The following is a 24,966-nucleotide window of genomic DNA, read 5'->3' on the forward strand; positions in this document are numbered from 1 at the left end:
GCGGAGGGCCCCGTGGTGCAGGTGGCAGATATCCGCTGGCCGACCGGGGCTCTCCCTCTCCGGCTTCTCGAGTGGAAAGTCAAACCCGGGGCTCTTGTGAACGTGGACTCTGTGCTTGCACTGTGCGCCCCCATACCTCATGAAAGGGGGGCAGAGGCACCGAGGCTGCCAGAGAAGAAGGTGAAATCGGACCGTGCAGGAGTAATTAAGGAGCTATGCTGTCAACTTGGCCAAGTCATACACCCCGGGTGAGTCTCTTTGCTACCTGTACGGCTGCTTAGTAAAACTGCAGGACACATACTAGCTGTGGCTTCTGCCTAGCGTCGCTTGTTACTGACATCTCCCTCACTGCAGTTTTAGCTAGCTATCAAGCTAACATTGCTATGTGTTTAGGTAGGTTAACGTTAGCTTGTTTGCTAGCCGTACTCAAACCAGTGCTCGCATCACTCGCTCGATATCAAGTTAGTCAAAACAAAACAAGGACACTTTGGGCCAAAACATTCAAAATAAAAGCTGTATTAATCTGTATACGCTTGTATTGTCGAAATTAATTATTCAGCATAATCCAAAATCAGAGCAGAGTGTTGCTAGCATCGGATGTTTTTGTTTCTTAATCTGTTCCGCTGTTATCTCGACATCGTGGTTACGAGCTATAACTTGGGAGAGCTTTTATTTTGAAGGCGAACTCCCCGTGAAGCGGCGCCTTGTTTTGTATGTCTTGAAGTGTCTCCTAAAGTCGCGTGCAACGATGTGTACAAGCTGGGAAAGTGTCAGATAGATGTTTGAAATTTGCTGTTTTGTCAGAGCTGGGTATAACTTAAAACGTGTACAGTGTGTCAAAATGTACTGCTTTTTAAAACTGTGGGACTTCTGCTCCTCACATTGTGCTTTTTACGACATATTAAGATTACGACATTACAGTAAATGCAAACATTTTGACTGGATTTACAACTTGTTCTTGAGGTAATTACTAGAGCTGTCAGACGAGAACAATCTTTATTGTGATTAATCACATTTTTATTGCATGTTTGTAATTCCATTATTTCAGAATGTTAAAAAAAATGGAGTCTTAAACTGAGAATACTTTACTTTTACCCTGGCACTAAATAGCCTTTGATGAGTTAGTGATAAAAAAAACAACAACAACAGAATAATGTATCTATTTAAGACCTAATGAATAATGATGAACTAGTAAATACTGACAGCTCTGGTAATCACCCAGCATTTGCCATTTACTCAAAGCATCCCGTTGATGAGTTTTGAGGATAATATGGGAAGACCGAAGGCCGAAACATTGACCTGATGTTCAACACTATTCAGTAATACACATTTATTAAATGATTCTGCCTGCCTCATCCGAGTAAATAAAGTATTTACCCCTAACATTCTCATTTCTTTTTTTTTCTTCCAGAGGTGTAATCGTCAGAATAGAGGAATGCAGCCATCCAGTGGTGATGAAGGGTTTATGTGCTGAATGTGGCCAGGACCTGACTCAGTAAGGACATACAAATGCGATCCTTTACACCGTAAAGGACAAGTGCATGTTTTCCTTCCTCCTCTGTCTGTTCTTTTAATGACGTGCTGGGCCAGTTTTGCTCACGCTGTAACCCTCCCAGTACACTGAGCTGAACAAACCATCCAGAGGAATGTAGGCGTTCATGCTGACAATATCGCACAGTATTATGATAAGTTCTAAAATGATTGATAAGAAAGGCCCAGTATTGTGTGTTTAAAAACCTACTCAATCCAAAGTAAATATTTATGCTTGATTCTGTTTCATTTAATACCATCAGGGGGCACCGGAGGTCATAAAAAGAAAGATGAATTCAACTCAGGGCATTCCCTCTTACTGTTGTTAAAAGAACTTTGTTAGTGAAACTTGTTAGGTACATCATCCCCCTCAGAGTTTGCATGCTGAGGATACATGGTGTTTGTTTACACCTGGTTTACTTTAACTATAGGTATGATTTTCAACTCAAAAATCTGTTACTTGATGAACAAAACAAGGTCAGTCTGAATGAGGCTTTTAGAAAAGCGGTCTTTATTACCATCATACGATTCATAAGGCTTCTTTGACTCGTGCCTACACATGAATCCTTTTTGTTTGAACTATGAACTCTTTTTGACAATTCAACCCAGGAACCAATAAAGGGTTACATTTATAACCATCCGTAAAAAAAAAAGTCTTTTCCAAAACCTTTCTTTTGAAAACCTTTTCATGAAGTATTGAGTCCGCTAAGATAAGAACAATTTCTGGAAATTCTACCCAATACCTCCATATTCTGAAGTTGCTAACAAGATCCCATCCAAGGTGTGAAAATTTGAAAATTCTTATTCAGGGTTATCATAAAGTAATATTGATTTTTCTTTTGTATATCATATTTTTGAGACAGCTTTTTTTTTTTTCTTTTTTTTTTTTAAATGTACTGCACGTTAAGTACAGCTGCCACGAGCTGGTGCAGGACTTCCTTTTGTTGCTTTTATGTTGCTTTTCTCGGCCGTCAGACTCAGTATTGGACTCATATCCCTCTCCAGTCTTATCTTCGTGCATCCCTAGGAAGAGAATAGGAGTGCCATCCTGAGGACTTAATGGCTCAAAACACAATCTTCCTCCCAAGTGTTTTCTTTCTTTTCACTCCTTATAAAAGCTCACAATAAGAGTCATATGCCAAGCATTATAAATTATATTTAGTAACAAAAGCAAAACAATTTTAAACCGATATTCAAAAGACTAATGTCACTCAGCTAATCCATTTAGTCTCTATGGTCCCTGAACAGTGAATAAACCTACATGTACAACAATGTATTACAAGTTAGAGTGGTAGAGATAGCAACATATCAGAATGTAATTTTTATTAATTTGAAAATCCCTTTTCAAACATGGGTGAACACTTGAATCATTTCTGGTGTAAATTCTTGCTTTTAACAACCCTGAAAAAAAAACCATTCCTGGTCAAAAGGTTCTTGTATAAATGCTTCTTAATGCTGCTTGAAGTCTTCACAAACAAAAAGTTCTTGGTAGGACCTCGTTGATTTGCCAATAACCGGGCAAAATCATTGATCTTCTGTGTGGTTAGACATATTTTCTGATAAACCAGTAACCTCTACTCGACTGACACGTTATGCAAGAGGGTGTAATAGACACACAAACTACAAAATCTATGACTCTCTTTATTTTCTCTCCCTCTCAGGCTGCAGAGCACCAATGGAAAACAGCAAACTCCCATCTCCACAGCAACAGTCTCCATGGTGCACAGTGTCCCAGAGCTCATGGTCAGCTCAGAGGTGAGTCATATGATGGAGATACCTGGAAGACTGGGCTAGTAGGGCAGCTGCACTTCACAATATAGGATCTCTGTCTTTCCTCTCTGAAGCACAGTGCCTCAGATCATCATCTGAGGACGAGGTGGTGGTGTCCTAACCATATTTTAACTAGCTTGTGTTATATTTGAAGATTAGGCTTGTATATATTTTAATTTTGCTTTATTATCTAACTTATTTTAGTTTGTGAATAACGACTTTATCTACCCACCTTCACTCCCGTCCTTTTCTATTTATACATCCACACACACACACACACACACACACACACACACACACACACACACACACACACACACACACACACACACACACACCACACATACCTGCTCCTCTCCTCTCTGCTTCCTCCATTTCATTTCTCACACAAAGCAGCCGGCTTGTTCCACCTTGCCTCATTCCTCAGCTTTGTTAATTGTGTGTTTTTTGACATTATTCATCAGTAGTCTGTTAGAGACGCTAAGGTTCATTACTTGTGTTTTGTAATGTTGCACTCGATATTCCGCTGTCACATCAGGAGACCTGCGCTTATTTATGATGCTGCATTTGAAACGCAATCACAGTAGCTGGACAATGTTATTAAAACAACAACATGAGAAGCTTCAGTTATAAAATGAGACGTAGCGCCACAATCGTTGCACTTATGGGAGGGATGTGTTGTTCAGCAGACTTCTCACTCTCTCTTTCTCTCTCACTCTCTCGCTCTCTCTCTCTCTCTCTTTCTCTCTTTCTTTCTCTCTCTCTTTCTGTGATTTATGAAAAAAAGAATGTTTAAGTTTATTTTGGGGCTTTTTATTGAGAGATAGGACAGTGAATAGGGGAAAATCTACATTTCCTTTTCCCCATGCCTGACTCCAATGCTGAAATGTCAACTCTATTCTTGAAAATTAAATTATTCTCACATTGATAAATAAATAAAAAAATCTTCCTCCAGATTGATTTTCCTTATCCCTATCTCGAATAGTGTGCCATACAAAAACATTCAAAATAGTGGCTGCTCCTCTACAATACAGAGAAAGAAAACTTCAAATCATGTGATGAACTGTGTAATAAAAATGTCAATAAATATGATTTATTCATGAACTAAGTGTGAGTGGTGGCCCCTTGATGTTTTCTTATAGTCCTCTCATTATTTACATTCACAGCAAGCGGAACAGCTGGGCAGAGAAGACCAGCAGAGACTCCATCGGAACAAGAAGCTGGTCCTGATGGTGGATCTAGACCAGACACTTATCCACACGACTGAACAGCACTGCCAGCGTATGTCCAACAAGGTATCATTCCATTTGATCACTATTTCAAACCGTTATAGAAAGTCACATGTAAATGTTCTCAGATGAATTGAACAGCTGTTTGTTTTTCTTCACTTTATCCACATCTTAAATGAAACTTGGATTTCATGTTTAAAGGATAAATGCTTGACCCCGAGCTGCACAGATCTGAGGCCTTGAATAAAAACGTGTTGCCTCATTATGCATGGTAATGAAACAGCCTGTCTGAAAGGAACCTTAAAGGCATCTTGTGGAGTTTTCTTGTAATAGAACATTTATTTCCAAGCCTTAACAAACTTGTTGAATGCATACCTCTCTTCTGAGAACATTTTTGAGCACTAAAGGAACATTTTAAACGGTCCATTTTGTACATCTGTTTGTATCCCTGACTCCGTCCCTACAGAGTCAGCTCTCTTTTTTTTTTTTCACTGCCTTTGCTGCTTTATTGTGATATTTACGAATGCTTCACAGTCAATGACGGGATGACATTTGAAACAGCTTAATGCTGTCCATTTGTAGAATTAATGGTGTCCTATTAAATACTCTTGTTATTCCCCCCAGGGCATTTTCCACTTTCAGCTGGGGCGAGGAGAGCCAATGCTCCACACACGACTACGCCCACACTGCAAGGAATTCTTAGAGAAAATTGCCAAACTCTACGAGTTACACGTCTTCACATTTGGGAGTCGCCTTTACGCTCACACCATTGCTGGTAATTGACTTGTTGTTTTACATGTCACTGAACTTTTCTCTCATTAGACACAATTTAGATGAATCCATATAGTTTGATTTTTAAAATGCAATAGAATACTTAAAATAAGTTTTGACAGTTTAGAAAAATGTCTTGGTGTCCTACTTGTAATGCCTGGTTTTGTCCACAAGAGGGAAGTGTCTGCTAATGTTTTTTGGCTGGTATGCATCTCGCGTGTTAAAGGTGTCATTTGAAAGCAGTAATGGGGTTTAATTGTAGAATACGTGTAAAACCATTTCATGTTTTGCATTAAACATTTTGGAAGGTACCCAGTCCTCCCATTACCAGCCTCGTTTTAGCATCGTTTGTCGGGTAACTGATTAGAGTCAGAGTCAGTTCATGATTCAAGGTAGTGTAGGAAGTGTTTTTATGCGTTTATATTTGGCCTTGTATAATATATGCTGCAATCTGTCATTACTGTATATAATTGAAGCAGCACCTTTCTCAGTACTGTTCTGCCTCCATAAGATGTTTAATGCATTTTGAATCTGATTTTGTTACGACTGCCCAATGCCTTGTGGAGGTCTGTATGTTTTAGAGAAGGGCCTGCCTCAGGTTTCATAAAAAGAAAATTTTCTGTGGCATTATAAGAAACCCTGAGATAGTTTTCTGATTCTGAGTTAATACCAAAAAAAAAAAAGTAAATTATTTTAAATTCCAGGGGTTTAAGATTTCAGATCAAGCTGGATTGCAATAAAAAATAATCTGAATTGTGTTTCTATTTTCCTTTTGTTAGGTTTTCTGGACCCTGAAAAGAAGCTTTTCTCTCATCGCATCCTTTCTAGAGATGAATGCATTGATCCTTTCTCCAAGACGGGAAATCTGAGGTGGGAATTGGCTTCTTTGATAGGTGTCAGCTACATGAGTCGTGTTCAGTTAGGTCTGTGATGCACCTGTCCTCTCTATGGATAATATTGAGCTCTTTTTAGTTTAAAAAAAAAAAAAAAAAAAGAAAGAGACAGTTTCCTGTTTTCAGTGCTCTGGACTTTAACTTTTACACTAATGAAACAGATACAAGCTTCATTTTTAATATGTTACACCAGGCAGTAACACAACATCAGTGGTTTCCTATCATAGACTGACGGACAGCTGAATGATAGTTTGCTCCCTTTCAGCCTCTGTTCTAGTCCTGGGTTCATCAAACTGTAGACTTACATTTTTTTATTTTAACCAAATCTATAATTTTTCTGAAGCTCAGCAAAGAACTGTTTATACCTGCAGTAAATCCAACTAAGTAAGTGATTAATTAATGTTTGCTGATCACAGCACAGCACGGAGGGATTAAAGAATATTCCCCCGAGCTGGTTGGCACACCGTCTTTTCTCCGGTTGTCTGTGTTTCTTTGACACTGGTAGTGTATCAGTAACAATTCATTTGTGCTGTTCTTCTTCCTTTAGAAACTTCCTCTCTTATCGGGCATTTACATAATTACACGCGCCTCAGTTCTGCTTTTGGTCATGATTTTAACAAATAGTGATGGCCTCGCTTACCCTCCTCTCACAGACTTTAAGCTTGTCCTCCTGTTTTCTGCAGTGCTAAAGTGAAAATGGGAAATGTGACATATGAAGTGTTTATGTAGTACATAGGCAACGATTCGTAAAAATGGGAATGCACCATGAAAACTCAAAATTTAGATATTGTAGCTAGCCATCCCCCAGTAGCCAATAAGGGCCTCAGGTTTGTGAAATGTTGATCGACTATTTTCTGGCACAACAGGGGAAAAGAAGAAAGTTAAGTTACACTTAACTGATATAGTCATAACCACAACCCCATTTTTCCCAATGATTAGACTCATTTTTCTTTTTTACAAGGGAACGATGGGACCATTTTATTTTAGTTCCTTTGTTTTTGTACACACAGTACACAGCAGAAACAGTAAAGCTCTTACAGTATGACACTTATGAATGGTTAGCAGTAGCATTTTCTTGGTAAAACAAAAGATTGACAAAAGTGTAGGATAATGAAGAGCCTTTTATTTTGATTTATAGCAGAACATAGCATCTGTCACTACTTCACTTCAGTCAAATAGAAAACAAATAATGGCTTCAGCTGCATTTCTCAGTAAAAGTTTGCGCATCGGTCAAATCTCTGTCGTTTTACGAGTGTCTTGCGCACCGTTTTCCTGACAGGAATCTTTTCCCCTGCGGAGACTCAATGGTCTGCATAATCGACGACCGGGAGGATGTGTGGAAGTTTGCACCCAACCTCATCACTGTGAAGAAATACATTTACTTCCAGGGTACGGGGGACATCAACGCTCCCCCTGGATCCCGGGAAGCTCAGACGGCAAAGAAAGGTACAGTGCCCACACATCTTTGATAGCACTGCTCCAAGTTGAGCCAATACTAAGTGGACAACCGAGGATACGCTGTCCACTGATTCATTTTCGGTTCTGTGAGCATATCCCTGAGAGGCAGTTTTTTGCTGCAGTTTCTGACAAGCAAGTCAGACCAGTTGAGTCACTGATCCTCGGCTGCCCTTCTGAGTCCAGAGTGCTTTCCGAATGTTACATGGTCCGTTACTTGTTTTTTTAATAGTATCCCTTTCATTTCATAGAAATTGCACCTTACATGTTTCTAACTTATCTAACCCAATATCAACTCGTTGTTAATGTCAACTTCCGAAGAGGGTAAAAGGCCAAGAATGGTTCAAAATGTTTTCGACGTTCATACTCACTTGAAAAGTCATTCTGACCCTCACTCAGCTACTTAACTGTTGAAGTTTATATAACTTATGTATATAGAGATGTATTCATTTGAAGCCAGCACTGTTCACACTGTTATAACTGTTATTGTAGATGATGGTAACAGTGGGTGTCTGTGGCTCAGTTGGTAGAGTCGGCCGTCTCTCAACCGGAAGGTCGAGGGTTCGATCCCCCCCGCTCCTGTCCGATGTGACCTTAGGAAAGACACTTAACCCTGAATTGCTCCCGCTGCTTCGTCAGTGGAGTATGAATGTGTATGAATGGGATTAGTTATTTCTGATGATCTTTAAGGATTTTGATACTTTCACCTCATATAACTTGTAAAGGGGATCTTCTCAAAACACAGATTTATCCCCTGCATTATCATCATTACACCAAACAAGCTGCTTGGAGCCAGCTAATGTGTCTCCCCAGGGTGCTTTAGCAGGACCCCCCCCCCCCCCCTCCCCATTGACACCCACACTCAGGCTGTCACATCAATTAGTGATAATTCCTGATTGTACTGATCCCATGTTACAACAGCTGCCAGGCTCAGCAGTAGGCTTTATTGTTGATACAAAGGAGAATTTTTTTCTTATGTGGATAAAACAAAGGCTACAATTAGCCTCAAGCACATTTCTAACAAATATAAGTGCAGACACATTCACGTATGAAGCAGATGTTAAAGTATGCTGTTTTCTAGGCATGTTCAGACATTTTGAAGTAAAGGACGTGGTTAAGAAATGGATACAGGAGGTTCATGTTTAATCAAGAATGCTAGAATTAGAACAAAAATGTGATGCCCTCTAATTTAGGAGGCATCATTTATCAACGCACTGTTACAGAGATCCACACAAACTGGCCTGCTTTAAACTTATTTATTTATTTTAAGACATCAGGCTAAAGAAAAAGTGATAAACATGTAACATGGAGACTGTGCAAGGAAGGAAGTTAAAGATCAACAGAGTGCGGTGAAAGGCCCTCAATTCTTCACAGAAATGGAGTGATTTCTAGATGACTGTTTTATTTCTATACTCTATGTGGCAGCACGATGGTGTGACGGCGAAATAGCAGCTGGAGAAGGAGGACAAGCTTGCAAACTTTCTCAATGCCACACAAAGTTTAATAATCACAGCCTTTTGATCAGGTCGACACTAGAGATGCACCGATCCACTTTTTTCCATTTCCGATCCGATTCAGATACTCGGGTACCGGTTCTGATACTTATTCAGATTCATATGTTTTTGTAATAACTAATATTTTTATTGTTGTTGTATTGGCTACACAAAGAAAGTTGTTGTACACCATTTCTTATTCATAGAGCAAAAAATATATTTATTTGAATTGCATAAAAATCAAAAACCATTCCAAATAAATGAGTTTGAACTTTGAGCTGGCTTCACATACAAAGAGGAAGCAGCAACAACTGTCAGGTTTTCAAGTTGAATCTTTAAAACTGTGTAAGATTTATGCTTTTGATCATATAGAAGAAGCTGTTTCATCTCGTCTGCATGTCTCGATGGAGACAATTTGTGGACACTTCTTACAGTTCAGTCTGAACGTCTTCAAAGTGAGACTGTACGAGCTGAGAATTTTTAAAGTGCCCAACATTCTTTCTTGATTGCTTACATGGATCGGCGCAAAAAGTAAATATCGGACCCAATAAGCGATATTAGGATCTGTCTCATCTCTATTTGACACGTTGTGAACCTCTTGTGACATAAAGTAAGATTGTTTCCATAAACAACAATGGCAGCACATTTTGCTTGTGATTATCATTATAACACTCCGAGGAAACAATCACGCAGAGACAGTCGTCAGACTTCTTGATATTGAAATGTTACAAACCCTGTAGGTCTTAAAAAAATACCTTTTGTGTTTGTGAATGCACCCAACACTGTTGGAAAGTTTGGCCCACACTCTAAGTTGCTGCATTTGTGTTGTGAAGGCTGTTGTCTACTGGCCTGTGACTGCTCTAGCGTGACCTGCCTCCTCACATTATTGAGGTTTTCTTCCTATCCATGCAGTATTTTGGCTCCTAATGGTACAGTTCACTTCTTGGAAGAAGTAAACTTCTAATTATAATTGCTTACAAGTAATCACTTATGATCAAGTTGGTTTCACACTCATACAGTCACTTGCAATAGAGTGACTTGGCATACCCAGAAGAATCTAATTTCCTTTAGGCAAAAGATTTGCAGCCAAAGCAGCTCTTTCTGACTTCAATTCTGGGCAGTGTGTTCTACCATAAAGGTTTAGGTAGTTTATGGCTAGTTGGTTCATTATCACAAGGCCACAGGCCCTCCATTATTTATAGAACATGGTGAAAAGGGCCTTAACTGTTACTGTTAATGATGCTGTATGCTCTCAAATTGTGCAGTAAAATTCAGAGCACACTCTGTATTGTTAAATGCATTGCATAAGTCATGATAGACCATTTAAAACACAGCTTTTTGTGAAATCTGGGTCCTTATTTTCCTGAAATATTGTAGGATTTTGGAGTTTTTAATATTGGTGTTATATTATCGATACAATCATAGACGTTGGAGATTTTAAGTTTGTGACTGTGAAGCCCCAAAGCCCTGTTTGTTTGTCTCTGTGTGCCATCCTGTGATTAACGATTAACCTGTCAGGCATTTACCCCACCTCTCGGCTAATGACTTCTGAGATTGCTACAGCCCAACCCCCCCCCCCCCCCCCCCCACACCCACACCCATTACCCATCACCCATCACCATAACATGTGCAGTACTTTGGAGTTGATCATCACTTTATTGTTTTAAGCCAGTAGCAACGCTGCATAAACTCTTGAAACAGCTACTTGAAAGGTGACAGACAACATGCTACTACCATTGAGAGGAGTTCTATATTTATTTTATTTTAGTGACATTACTGAACATAAAAACTCTTAATGCCATTTTTTTCTTTATACTTTATTTGCAGAAACTTTTTTTACGTGATCATTTATTTAATAATTTACTGATTTAATATTTGACGCATTGGTAATTTGCTGATGTCAGGATGTTGATTGGCTACACTGACACCAGAATCCATTCATCTGTAGCCTTTCTCCCAGTTACCTCACCTATTGATTCTGGTGCATATGTCCTTGAATACTTTGCGATCACCTTGTCTTGTTCCAGCAGGAGGCCCGTCAAGTCGATCAGCAGAGAGCGCAGAGCCATCAGGGACACCTGCTGCTGATGAGCTGAGTAATGGCCCCAGGAAAAGGGCAAAAGACCAAAGCGTTTCCGAAAAGGAAGAGTCCACAACACAGTCTTCTCAGGGAGTATCCACAAATGAACGGACACATCCTGCAGGTGTGGTGGAGGATGAATCAGGTAAAGGGTCAGAGACCGAGGCAGAGCCTGGGCTGGGGTCGAGGGACGCTCAGGTGGACGACAGAACAAATGTTAAGGATGTAGATAGCAACAGGACACTGTTGCCACGAGAGGCACAGGACAGTACAAACTCATCTGTACCCAGCCATGAGTCCAATAACTTGGACTTTGACCTTTCCAGTGACAGTGACAATGACTCAATTTCTGACAAGCCTCCCTCGTCAGAGAGTGATGGTGAAATCAAGTCGGCAAAATCCCGACAAGAAGGAGTAACGCAAGAGCCTGGTGATGAGGATGGGGCAAGGGACGGGCACAGTAAAGGTGGCTGTGAGGGAGAAGCCAGTTGTGACACGGCAGAACCGTCAGGAGTTCTTCTTCCTGATCCTGAGCTGGGTAATGGCTGCCCCGATCGGATAGAACCTGAAACGGAATCCCAGAATAGTGAGCAATCTGGTGTCACCATGGGAGAGGAGCTGCTTGACCAGAGCATGGAGGATGAAGAGGAGGAAGAAGAAATTGATATAGACCAGGACGATCACCTGATCTATCTAGAGGAAGTGCTGCAAAGGATCCACGCTGAATACTACGCACGATACCAGGGCTACCTGAAGAAGGAGGCATCTGAAACCCCAGATATCCGCAAGATCGTGCCAGAGCTGAAAAGCAAGACGCTGGAAGGCACAATGATAGTGTTCAGCGGCTTGTACCCGACCAACTACCCAATGGAGAGGACGCGGGAATTTTACCATGCCAAAGCACTTGGGGCTAAGATAGGCAAGAACTTGCTTCTTAGCTCCAAAGATCCAAGTCAGACAACGCATCTCATCGCAGCAAGAGCTGGTAAGTACAAATGTCCAACAGGAATACAGCAGTTGCATATTGAATGTGAATTTTACAAGAAATGATTCATTTCAACCTTTTTAGATAATGACTCCTAGTTGTATGCTGCAGTTCTAGCGAGGTTACAATATAATACGTATAACTGTCTTTGTAGGCATTAGTTCAGGACTCTGTCTTGTAATTCCACTTAAGATAAAGACTACATAGAAAGCAACACGTGTTTTCTGGTGTATATGCTCATGAGAACTTGTTTTTCCAAGGTTTAAAGGGAGTTTCATGGCATCTGGAAACAAACGTCCCATTTAAAGGAGCAATGTGTATCTCCGACACGTTGCGTTGAAACTGGATCATGCAGTCCAAATTCAAAACATCCCCCCCCCGCCCCCCTCCTCCTTAAAGGCGATGCGCACACATAATGCCATGTCGCGGTCACTGAAGCTTCAGTTTTAACCAGCTCTGTACCGGTCTTGAAACCTTTCTGTGCTCTAACCTCTCTTCATTTTTTGAAAAGCATTGCCAAAATGTATTCTAGTTTAATCACGTTTCTGGTGTTGGAGCTTATTAGAAAAATGCAGAGGCTTTTTTTTTAGGTCGGGTAAAATCATTTATCTGACCCAGTTCCATTGCCTGCCTCCATCGCTGCAACACCTGTTGGTTTGCTGTGATAACTGGTCTCATATCTTGACTGAGGGGTGTCGAAAACGGCTGTTTGGGTTGCCTTATTACTGCCTACCTTCTCTGGTCCAAACAAATTCAGACCGTTTAGGACCTGAATTGATACTAAGATGGAGGACGCCAGCAATATATCAGGTGTCCTTCATGTCTGATGATGTAGAAATTCATTTTATGATTTAATTTTGTAGATTTCTTACATATTGCTCCTCTGTGAGTCAGAGACGATCTAGTGGTCAAAAGTCAAGGCAATGGGGTCACCCTTAAAAATATTATGGCCATAAAATGACATCATATAGGATGAATTGATAGGTAATGACATGTTTCCTAAAAGGTCAAATGTCAGCTTGAATTACAAGAACGGAATGCTCAATGCAGGATTGTGATGAAGAGAGATCCAACGTTGGTCTTGACCCCACATCATCTTGCCCACTCCTACTGTACAAACAACTGATTTTTTACGTCTAGATCTGCTTGGTATTAGTGCTGGGCACTTGTGTGGCTGTGGCTCAGTTGGTGGAGTCGGTTGTCTTTGAACCGGAAGGTTGGGGGTTCGATCCCCAGCTCTTGCAGCTACATGTCTGACGTGTCCCCCACCAAGTACATATGCTATTTATTTTAAAGATAGGATAGTCCTTTATTAGTGCCTGAACAGGGACATTTGTGTTGTTATAGCAGTAAAAGAAACTTCTGATAAACATCTATAAAAAACAAAAACAGGAGTAAGAACCGTGAAAACAAAAACCTTAGTTTTTCATTTTAAGAGAGCTGCTTTATTTACCTTTTCTATATTGCTATTGTTCTCAATAAGCTAAAGGGATTTAATGAAAATAATTGCTGAGCACTCAATATTGCTTATTCAAATAATCAATAGAACACTTGATTATGAAAATAATTGATTACTGCTGCCCTACAATGATGTCATCAGTTGTTACTGTAGTCAGAAAAACAGTTTTTTTTTTTTTTCTTGGCAGTTAACAACATACAAACAATGCAGCCTCTTTATGAATTTCTTCTCTGTCTGAAGAGCAGCAGAAGAGGGTTCCAGGCTTTTACAGAAACATATTTGAGTTTAGATTTTTGAAAACAATCAAAGAAAGTGGAAGCAGCATTCCTGTAGGATACATTCCTGCTGAGAGAGGCACTCGTTAACCGCTCATGTTGAGCCGGAGTAGGACAGAAAAATCAGCCAAAGACGGGATCTGGGATGTGCAATCAGTCGGTCACACAGTCTGAAAAGAAACCGAAATACAGATTGCGTTGAAAGAATTTTGTGTTTGACATGCATTCATTATGCACAGTTAACACATTTTTAGATTGATATGTTGAGTTTATTATTTTCTATATGCTGATTGAGGGGTTATGGATAGTAAGGGCTGCCCTGACTAGACATTTAACAAGTTTATACAGGTTTATATTCATTTAAAGATCTAAGTGTTAAGTCATTGTCCGATATATAAAGTAATTAAAACTACAGTGAGGACCTTTATTTTGTGATGCTCTTGGCACTTCCTGAAGTTTCTCTTTAATGATCTGCTCCTTTACATGTATTAGTATTAATTTAACAAACAGTAAGCTCTAGATCTGCTCATTTTGTGAAGTGCCGTGAGATAACTTTTGTAATGATTTGGCACTGTACAAATAAAGCTTGAGATTGATTTCTGATTCTGATTTAAAAATAAATATCTTGTTCCTTTAAACAGTCCTATGACTTACTGTGAATATCTTCAGTGGGAATTTAGATTGTAAATCAGCTGAAAACAGCTTTGTGTGACAGAAATCGGTGACTGCAGTGACAGACATTACAAATAACTGAGTAGACTTAATATATTTTCTTTCTGTTAGTCTTGTTAAGAGGAATATAGGAAAATGAATGTATTGTCATTTCAGTTGATTGAACCATTCATTTTTACAATCTCTCACAGAGACAGTCTAGCAGCATGTTAACAACAAGGCTAAGTCTCTGTTCATGGAGATTACATAAAAAAAACATCCTTTTAGTGAGCAGATCAACACACTTCAGGAACAGCGTACTGTACACGGACTGAAGAGGATACGTGCACAAACAGAAGGAGAAGTCATGTGTGGACAGGAATTGGATTTTAAGCCAAGCATGACTACAATAACCAAGGGTTAATGAGATTTGAGGCAGTCTGTGTAAAATGTCAATTTAGTCTCATTCATGCAGAAACACTTCACTCTGTGGATTTCACTGAACAAAACATGACTTTGAATTTTGTTGGAAAACTATTGACTCAAAAATGAAAGGAGAGTGACTTCAATAAGTCCACTAGAAACATCTTCCTTTGTATCTTTCTAATACTATTCAGCCGTAAATGATTCTTACTATTGTCTCAACATTGATCTGAATTATTCAGAAGACCCACAGCGTGTGTGTGTTCTAATAGCCTTTGATGGTAAGGTCAAAACCTTTTCACCTTTCCCTCTTTCATTTCTGTTCCCCAGGCACAGAGAAGGTTCGCCAGGCTCAAGGCTGCAAGCACCTCCACGTTGTAAATCCTGACTGGCTGTGGAGCTGCCTGGAGCGCTGGGAGAGGGTAGAGGAGCAGTTGTACCCACTAAAAGAGGACTATTCCAAAACACCAAGGTAAATCCGCTGTTTCATGAGATGTTGTCTGACAAGCCACCCAAGTCGTTACCATGAACAATAATTCATCAGAATCTTTTATCAAGGAACCAGTAACTCCAAATTTGATATCTTCTCTTTTGTCTGTTGTAGGAGCAATAGTCCAGCAGCGTTTTCTGACAATCTGGGCTTTCTGCAGAAGCCTTTTTTCCAACCCTCAGCCATTCAACACAGACCCCCAGTTCCAGCCCCTGAGGTCCGAACCTATGACCCTGTCACTGGGAAGCTGATCCGCAGGGGCCCTCAGGTGTCACGGCTACCACCCTACCTCCAGACGTCAGGGTCTATGCTGCTGTCTGATCAAAGAGAGCAGACTTGTCTCAGGTGAGAACAAAATAAAAGCAGCTCAATATAGTGCTCAAAATGAATGCACTGATATAAAGCCATATTCTGTGTTTTTTTCTTTTAGAGTTTGGACAAAGAGAAATTGGCTTGAGATACTGAAAATGTAAATGTGTTAATGAAGGTGAAAAAAGCACACACAAAAATCTGAATGAAATATAAAACTTCAAAACGATTTAAAATTGTTAAAAAAAAGCTCATGCTGTCAGGAGCATTTCTCTGCACATAACCATGGCACACGTGACAATCATCATATGGCAATTGTGCAGCCCTATGTTTCAGTCGTCTCGAGTCGGAATCAAAGGCTTCTACATCTGAAAGTGTTAATTTCACTGGATGGTGAGTTATGAATAGTTAGCTTTCTATTGTCAAGTCAGCAGTTAGTGCACATATGTAACAGTAGCGTAGGTCACCGTTTTTGTTGAGAAATCTATAAATGCAGTGCTAAAAAAAAAATCATCTGCTAACTGTATAAAATTCAGAATGCAAAAATTGGCTCCCAAGGTCAACACCCACAGACATCAGCAATCAGCTAATGCCATGCATGTGGCTACCCTGTCAATTTTGCTATGATTGGTTCTGGTTCCTGAAATTAAGTGTGTAATTATCTGAGAAAATAATCACAAAGCATAACCACCTAAAAGGATAACCTCCGATGTTGAAAAAAATGAAGCCAATGAGGAAATGGAAAAAGCCACAGATCCTCGAGTGTCCACATGAGGCTGGTTGCAAAAGCCAAGGAATCCCCATTAGGTCCCTTATTAAAAGACTATTTTAATAGCAGAAATAAACATGATTACAGACTTTTTTTCAAACAACAAATGTTGCATCAATATCTTATTTCTTCATTTGCACACATTGTACAAGGAGTGAAAATGTGCTCATCCCTTTGGATCTCATTAAGCAGAGTTATTCACAAGTTTGCATTGACTGACTTGATTTGACTTGCTGCAGTTTGAGAGTAGGCTGAAAGCCAGCTTGAGCTTTACCTCTTTGTCGTTTCAAATCTGCATATCGCCTTCGTTGAACTTCATAACTACAATACCTAAGGGTGTTAATAACAGCTCTGTTTAGTAAGGGCTCTTCTTGGCTTCAAACAAGGGCCCGATATGGGATTTTTGGGGCCGATACTGATATATGATCAAACACTTGTTGAAAAGAAATGTAATGACGACAAGATGGTCACTCAACTGGAGAGTAACTGAGCATGTACATGCATCACTGCTTGACACCCTGGAGAGTGATAATGCTTGTTGTAATCCATAAAGCACACTCTGCTGGTGAAAGAGAACTGCTAATGTAATCCAAAGATTCTCAAATGAAATGCTTTTTGACTGCTGAATAAATCTAGTAACATTGGCTCATATCTGGGATAAAATGAGCCGATACTGATAGTCACTGGATTAAGGTTATATCAGCCAATATTATCAACTGGCAGATTAATCGGTCGGACTCTACTTCAAACATGTGCAGCGGACCCAATGATAAAATTTTAATTAATGCTAATGTTACTTTGTTTATGCACAAATTGATAAAAGGGGACCTTTTTCACTTTTCATCATTGCTATGATGGTTCCCTGAACACACAGGTCAATTCAGTGTGGTGCGGAAATGTGAAATTACAAATTCACATCATGACATTTAGTACCTAGATTGATAAGCTATAGACATGTAAATAAGCTTTTGTAAAGAGCAACAGTTGCTCTAATCTTTTTTTTTTTCAATGTAGTATCACTCCCCACAGATTTTAAATGTATTGATTTCCCCCCCAGGACTCGTTTCCATCCCTCTGTTCTCTGTAAGCCACAACAGATGTTGGTGCAGTGCTACACTACATTCAGTTTACAAGAATTACCCTCAATAGAGACATGCCGAGTGCTCAGCTATCAACTGAAGCACCATAAACCCCAACAACAGACCTTTTATTGTGCTGGTTGTTTGCAGTATTTGGTGGCAGGGGATACCTGTCAACCACAGAATGTGTGGCTTAGCTCCAGCTACATGTTATGTCTTAAAAAGGATCAATCAAAATTCAATTCCACTTTGGTACCACTAGGCAAAATAGTCTCTTAGTGTAAAGTGGAAACATTTCAAAAAGTTTTTTTTTACTCGTCCAGACATACAAATATTTTATTTTCAGTCTAGTGCTCATTTATTTTTCCACCTACAGTTTGACTGGAAGGATTTGGCAGGTAGAGGAAAGCTTCACAGCTCTTCAAGTCACCTCGGTGATCTTCGACTCCATTTGTCATTCATCCATCAGTTACGGATGCTAATGAGGAGTTTGTACTCTATAAATCTGTGTGTGTGTGTGTGTTTGTGTTTGTGTCCTCTCTATGTGTATGTCTGCCATTCGGGTGAAAGCGAGAGGCTGACTTCTCCACATAATTTAAGAGCAGTGAAATATCCTTACCATCTTTTTACAAGCTTGTCACTGCGGCTTGAATCTTGTTAAGCGAACAAGTAGATGACGATACTGAAATTATTAATCACAAGCATGACAGTGTCCAACATAAATCATGGATGAAAGGCAGTGTGGTGTTTTAAGGGAGTTGTATTAACGTGAATGTTATCATCAAAGGAGATCTGTTAAATTAAGCACTGCCAACAGGAAGTACGAGAACTTCCTCTTCCCAATTAAATTTTAACATCAAATATATTTTTTAATTATTATTATTATTATAAGGAGGAAGATTATGCACATTAAGCTGTTGTTTTCCAGCCACAGACATATTTAATTATCCTACAATATTTTTATAGACAGAAAAAAATTAAAATGTTGACTGCATCCCAATTGCACTGTATGTGTTGAACTTGCTTTAATAAAAACATGTTGAAAAGAAAAAATATATATTTTTTTATAGACATGAAAAAAGACAGATACGATAGCAGAAGACAGGTTTCTCTATATTTTTTAATCAACTTCATTGATAATATGACTGCTTCAGTGGCACAACATGCAGACAATACACATGATAGAATAGATAGTAGGGATGTCCTGAAAAAGGAGTGAGTAACATTAACAAAACCCCAGTCCAGTATTTCCAACGTTTGAGTACAATAAAGTAATTCAAAAGAATCCAGTGTGTGTCTTTGACAGTTGAATGCCTCTGCACTGCATTAAGAAAACAAATTGGATCAAGAAAAGTGTTGTGTTTTTTCATTTTTCTTTTGCTTTTTGCTCTGGTATCTTCTTGATTTTCCTGCTGTCTCAGAAGAAAACAGCTACTTGTTTTTTTGTGTTTATTTCGGTCTTTGTTTTTGTTGATGGAGGAGAAGAGAGTGGGGATCATGTGCACCAACGGGCTGTGTGCCAATGCATTAGGGGCTTTGCCTCTGGTCTACAGACTAAGAAAAACTGAATATATGACAGGCTTTGCTCTGCCTACGTTAGAAAAACTCTGCACCATGCATGACAGCATGGCACCGAGGCTGTAGTCCTCCAGGAGGCCCAGGTTCGAATCCGACCTCTGGCTCCTTTCCTGTATGTAATAAGGTTTTCTAATCTAATTCCCCACTCTCTCTCTTTCTCTCTCTCTCTCTCTCTCTCTCTCTCTCTCTCTCTCTCTCTCTCTCTCTCTCTCTCTCTCTCTCTCTCTCTCTCTGCCGAATTCCTGACTCTATCCACTGTCCTGTCTCTGAAATAAAGGCATAAAAATGGGAGTTGAATCTTCTGGATAGAAACCGAAGATTCCACTCCATCATTATATTTAACATTTTAACCTATCATATATATTCATGTTTATGTCTGTTTATGTATGTTTATCTTTCTGTCTGGCTGGTAAAATAAGTTTACATTCTTTGTGTTTTTATCAATCAGGGGAACTTCACAGAGTCAGCAAGATGACGCGGCAGGACCCAGCCAAGACAACGAGCAGCCAGGACCATCTCGTCGGAAACGGCAGCCGAGCATGTCAGAAACGAATCCTCTGTACACTCTTTGCAAGGAGGACCTAGAGAGCATGGACAAAGAGGTAGGAAAGGGGGGGAATTATTGACTATATGACATACTGTTTTGTGTCAATATTAAATGAAACAGAATAGGAATTAAATGTCTAATGAGCTCTGAAATGTGTATCTGCTTTAAGAGAGGAAAATACATAAGACTGTAAAGTGACCATATCATTCAAATACTCTGGTCTCAGCAGCGACTGGTTATTTTTTCCCCAGTTAGGTTTATCCTCCAAAGCATATCCATCTGTCGGGCCAGTGTCCAACAATCAAAGAAATGTTTTCAGTGTTATCTGTTGACTGTATCTTAATATGGACAGTGCGTCTCCAGCTCCTTCCATTGTACAAAAGTGAAGCAAAAATACCTTGCAATAGGCGCTGACATATTGCGCTGGTTTTGCAATTTGGAATTAAAACGTGCTGAAGGAAGCTGGCTGGTACAACCGCAGAATTTAGGCAACCCCCCTTCCACTGACTGAAACATACATTTAATTTACGGATAATCCGCCAACGATCCCTCAGGTCAGTGTAGTCCACAGCAGAACACATTTTTGTGTTAGTTAGGAGCACTCACAGCTATGGAAAGTTCATAGACTGCATTGTTATTTTTTGTTGAGTTTTTTTGTTGTTGTTCTCCGTCAGTTTGGTTAAGAACGCTACAAGAAGCCGCATTTGTCAACAATAACACATTTTTTTAAAAATGTTCAGAAAAGGAACACTTGGAAAAAAATCACTCTGATAACTTTGTAGGTTAGACAAAAATGTATTTGACGTATGTTGTAACTTCATAGTTTTACCCATGTCTTATCTGTTACCATGGAGGGGGCAGGGTAAAGATCTATACTGCAGCCAGTCAGCAGGGGGAGCTCTAAATGTTTTGGCTTTACTCCTAGGTGACTTTTGTTCCATCCATCTTTTTATGCGGTCTAAAGTATCATCACAAACATTTTCTAAAGACTTACTTCCTTTGTCGTTGTGTGTTCCCTTTTACTCCTACCGAGTAATGATGTGATAGGAGCTTTCAGATTTTCTCTCTCTTACTTTGCTTAACTGTCTGCAATGGCGCAGTCATTATCATGGTCGGTGTTTTCTTCTGACTACACAGTGAAAGTGTGAAACTTTTACCAGAAAACAACTGACAGCCTTTTGTTTGTAAGCAATTGCATGTTGCATTGATCAAGGTTAGCTACAGTCCCTCTCTGTTATACCACTTGCTGTGGTTCCTCCATTCAGGTTTTGTTGCTTTTTGGTAATTTTTCAGGATGACTTGTCGATAGCACTTTGGGAATTAGGGCTGACCCCATATAGTTGAGTACTTGGCGATTTGTTTTCACAGCCTCAGTCGACTGCCATTCTCATAGTTGAGCACATGGATTATTCCATTCCAGTTATATGGTGGCGTTTAATGTCTAATTTTACATAGATTTGCCTGTTTTCTTCAAATAAGTCATGGCCTAAATATAATAGTATAAATATCACCTTATTAATACTTTCAATACAGTTCTGAAAACTCGTACTTTGAATCGATCTCTTTATGTGTGCAAGAAGAAAGCAACCTGAAGTATTGATAGAAGCAGCATATCCACGTTTCAAGAATCTCATTGGCTACAAGAGATTTCAGTCATGGGGACAGTGGCGTGTAATTGGCCTTCAGGACAGGGGGAGGCACCTCCTTTCGACAAAGGCACTCATTGGCTGTTAAAGGCTGTAATGAGTTGTCATCAAAAGGCAAGACTGTATGTCTGCAGCCAGGCTGCTCTCGTCTGTGTGCTCTCGTCTGTGTGCTCTCACCTGGATGCATGAAGCCGAGCCCACTGAGCTTCTAATTTTCAACATATAGCTCCGGAAATAAAAATATCTGTAGTGTACATGTGATATATTACAAACATACTAGGTGCTTATACATTCAAGACTAAATAAAAAATAAGCAATTTCGCCATTCTATATGTATATGTGCATTTTTAGTAATATATAAACACACAGCTCAATCAGCAGCGTCGGTTCAGCTGTTGAAAAGAAACGGCGCTCTTACTCTCCCCTCTGCGTGACTCGTTTGAACGTCTTTTCATTCATACATTCATTTGGGCTTCTTGTAAACTGGGCCGTCTGCTTCACCGTCTTCTACACTCTTGTCTTCTTTCCGCGCGGTGGTAATGTTTGAATTAATCATAGACTGTAAATAATCATTTATAAGTGCGAGTTCGTGAACTGCTTCTTGGCCCAGCGCACTTGCCGTTGTAAATTTCTGGAGGAGCGGGGCGCCAGAGCACATGAGACGAGAGCACGTAGACGAGAGAGCGCCAGGATGAAGCCGTACCCGACTCTCAAAAGGTCAGCGGAATAGGGGACTTTTTTTTTAATAGTTTGTGGATAGTAATGGATCTAGTGTGTTTGTATTTCACTGAATTTAAATCATGGGGACTCATTTTTGGTAGAACATTAGGATCAGTAGAGTTCAGTAAATGTTTAATGATGGTCTGATCTGCACAAACTGGGCCGTCAGTGTGAGTGTATTCCGTATTGGACATGTGTTATATGGTTATAAGGTCACATTACTGCAGATGTAATGAGTGAGAAAAACATTGCCCTGTCATAGAATTACTTGTTTTTCAACATTAAATTAGAAGAAATATAGTTTGATAATGTGATTAAACTCAAATGAGAATATGGATCAATGAGCAAAAAAAAAACAACAATGAAACTTTCCACTATAAGCAAAATCATTTGAATCAGGTTCAGTGTTAATCCCTAGTGGGGAACTGGCATATTAGGATTATTTATTAGACAAATGTGTATTTATATCTATAGACAGCAGTGAAACATTCAGAGCAACACATCACTTAGTGTTACTTATTTCTCACTTGTTCTCACTTTCCCTCCATTCTGATTTTTCCTTTCCTCACATAATACATTCATTTTCTGCATTTTCTTTTTTTTCCCTCTATCCTGGTGAGGCGGGGGAAGTGCTTATAATGTCTAGGAGCCTTGCACCCCCTGCTTGGATAATACTCTTTAATGAAGCCTGAGTTCTGCTAATCTTAATCGAGAAAAAATGTGCTGGACAGGTCTTTGAGAGTTGTCAAGGGCCTCTCAGCAGGTTGTTATACTTAAGAAGGAGCCCTGTCGCCTGTTCACATGGGATGTAACATGTGACAAGCCATGTTTTGAGTGAAATCACATGTAGCTAGTGGTTAGGGTTTATTCTCTTTCACATACAATGAGAATATCTCGTTGGAAAGCAGCATCGTTTACCCAGGGATTTAGTACCTGCATTTGAATCCTGACAGCAACAATTACGAGGTTGTTTTCATTTAGAACAATGTTATCAAGGTCAGCAGATTGTGAAATTGTCATTTCGAACTGCAATTAGGTCAATGTGGTGTCGACAACTAGACTGCCAAGGAAGACGAAAAGTGAAAGGAGAAAAACAAGTGAAAAGTTTTCCCATGAGAGCATCTGTGTTTTTTCACTGCCGGCTACATGTAGAATTGGGAAGGAACGTCAGTGTCCTGTCTACCAATAAACACTGATTTTGGGGCGACTGTGGCTCAGTTGGTAGATTCAGTTGTTTCTGAAACTGCTCCTGCAGCCACATGTCCGATGACTCCTTGGGCAAGGCACTTAACACCAAGTTGCTCTCGCTGCTTCGGCAGCGTATGGATGTGTATGAAATCTATGAATGGGATTAGTTACTTCTGATGGTACTTCACATAGCAGCCTCTCCCATCAGTGTGGTGATGGGTAGGTGGGACATGAGGTGTAAAAGTGCTTTGAGTAGTCAGAAGACTAGAAAAGCGCTATACAAGCTCATGTCCATTTACCATTTCACCAAATATTATTGTCCTAAAATTAAAATATACCGCACGAATCTCCAAACATGCGTTCGACCTGCAGAGGGATTGTTATATAAGACAGCTGTCCCTGTTTGTCTGTTTGCAAACCGACTCCAGACAGCAGTGGATTTCTACTTCATTGTTAAAACTAAAATTCATGCAGAGCAACAACAGACTTCTTCATCGATGTCCGGGTGTGTTTGTGTCCAAACTGCTGTCCATATGCAAATGTTCTATGTTCTATGTTTGTCTCTCCCTGGTACTGTCAAAGTAAAAAAAAAAGTTGGTTATTTATTTCATACTCAGTGACTTCTCGCCTTGGTCACAGCGTGTTGACATGTAATTAACAAGCTCCAACCAGCTGAAGTATATATATCAGAATCTGGATTACTTTTTTAATCCTGGGGGTAATGATGCATTCATATTGATAATGAACAGATAAAACAGCTTATTGCCCCAAATATCTGTCACAGAGGCAGAGAGGGAAGAGAAGGTAACATTTCATAATCATACAGTCAGGATTTGGTCATCAGGTCATGGAAACTGTTTCAGGTCATGGAAATTTTAAAAAACTGTTTTCCAGGACTGGGGAACATTTTGGAAAAGGATTAATTCATCAAATAAATGTTTCTAAGTGCAATAAAAATATAGAAAATGAGTCCCCCAATCATGTTAAAATCCAAATTCAATTCATAAGTCTGTAAGGGTAGCGTAAAGCTGAGGCAAAGAATGAACTCCACTCTGTCTGGAGAAGACTCAGACCTGGATCCCTGAGATATTTGAAAATGTTTTGCATTATTTTTTTAACTAGTATTGGAGATGTTGAAATCAACATATAAAGCTACTTTTATATGTAAAAGTGGGCGTGGGCGTTTTTTTCCACCAAGGAGTGTTTTGTTTTTTTGTTTTTTTTGCAAAACAAATGTTTGCAAAGAACCCCTAGTTTGACCCCTCACAAGCCACCATAGGCAGAGGTTAACATTTTCAATTTTTCACCACTAAGGTTCCAGGTACCACAACTTTTTAGCAGCTCTCACAGATTTCCCTACAGATGTTGAATTTCATTTCAAATCTTTAAATTTGTGTAATGAGACACCTTTATGAACACATTTGTGAAGAAATGTATTGGTAAGGAATTTATTCCCAGATTGGCCAAATATCTGATCAAACTCCCTCACTAATGGGGAAGATGCTTATCAACAATAGATAGAGCTCATTTGCTGTAAACTGTTTTATCAAGCAATGTGCCAGTAAAGCAGAAATGGAACAAGTTATGTTTGCTCATGATTTTGTGGATATACACATGAAGGATTTA

General features: G+C 39.6%; 1 protein-coding gene across 3 annotated transcripts in view; it reads left to right on the plus strand.

Annotated features, from left to right (window-relative positions):
• The window catches only part of ctdp1 (CTD (carboxy-terminal domain, RNA polymerase II, polypeptide A) phosphatase, subunit 1), a 69,128-nt gene that overhangs the window by 266 nt on the left and 43,896 nt on the right, over nucleotides 1–24,966 (plus strand). For 2 of the 3 annotated variants that reach the window (XM_029279395.2, XM_065948224.1), the window contains exons 1-11: nucleotides 1–248; nucleotides 1,412–1,495; nucleotides 3,192–3,285; nucleotides 4,467–4,595; nucleotides 5,154–5,304; nucleotides 6,080–6,170; nucleotides 7,473–7,639; nucleotides 11,169–12,206; nucleotides 15,345–15,486; nucleotides 15,619–15,849; nucleotides 19,688–19,841. The exon at nucleotides 1–248 is cut by the window's left edge and continues 266 nt beyond it. In XM_029279395.2, the coding sequence (XP_029135228.2) occupies nucleotides 1–248; nucleotides 1,412–1,495; nucleotides 3,192–3,285; nucleotides 4,467–4,595; nucleotides 5,154–5,304; nucleotides 6,080–6,170; nucleotides 7,473–7,639; nucleotides 11,169–12,206; nucleotides 15,345–15,486; nucleotides 15,619–15,849; nucleotides 19,688–19,841 (2,529 nt within the window). The remainder of the gene's footprint in view (nucleotides 249–1,411; nucleotides 1,496–3,191; nucleotides 3,286–4,466; nucleotides 4,596–5,153; nucleotides 5,305–6,079; nucleotides 6,171–7,472; nucleotides 7,640–11,168; nucleotides 12,207–15,344; nucleotides 15,487–15,618; nucleotides 15,850–19,687; nucleotides 19,842–24,966) is intronic. The other variant, XM_020644100.3, reaches the window with a different exon arrangement.

This window comes from Labrus bergylta, chromosome 19, assembly GCF_963930695.1.
Source record: "Labrus bergylta chromosome 19, fLabBer1.1, whole genome shotgun sequence".
NCBI classification, from domain to species: Eukaryota; Metazoa; Chordata; class Actinopteri; order Labriformes; family Labridae; genus Labrus; species Labrus bergylta.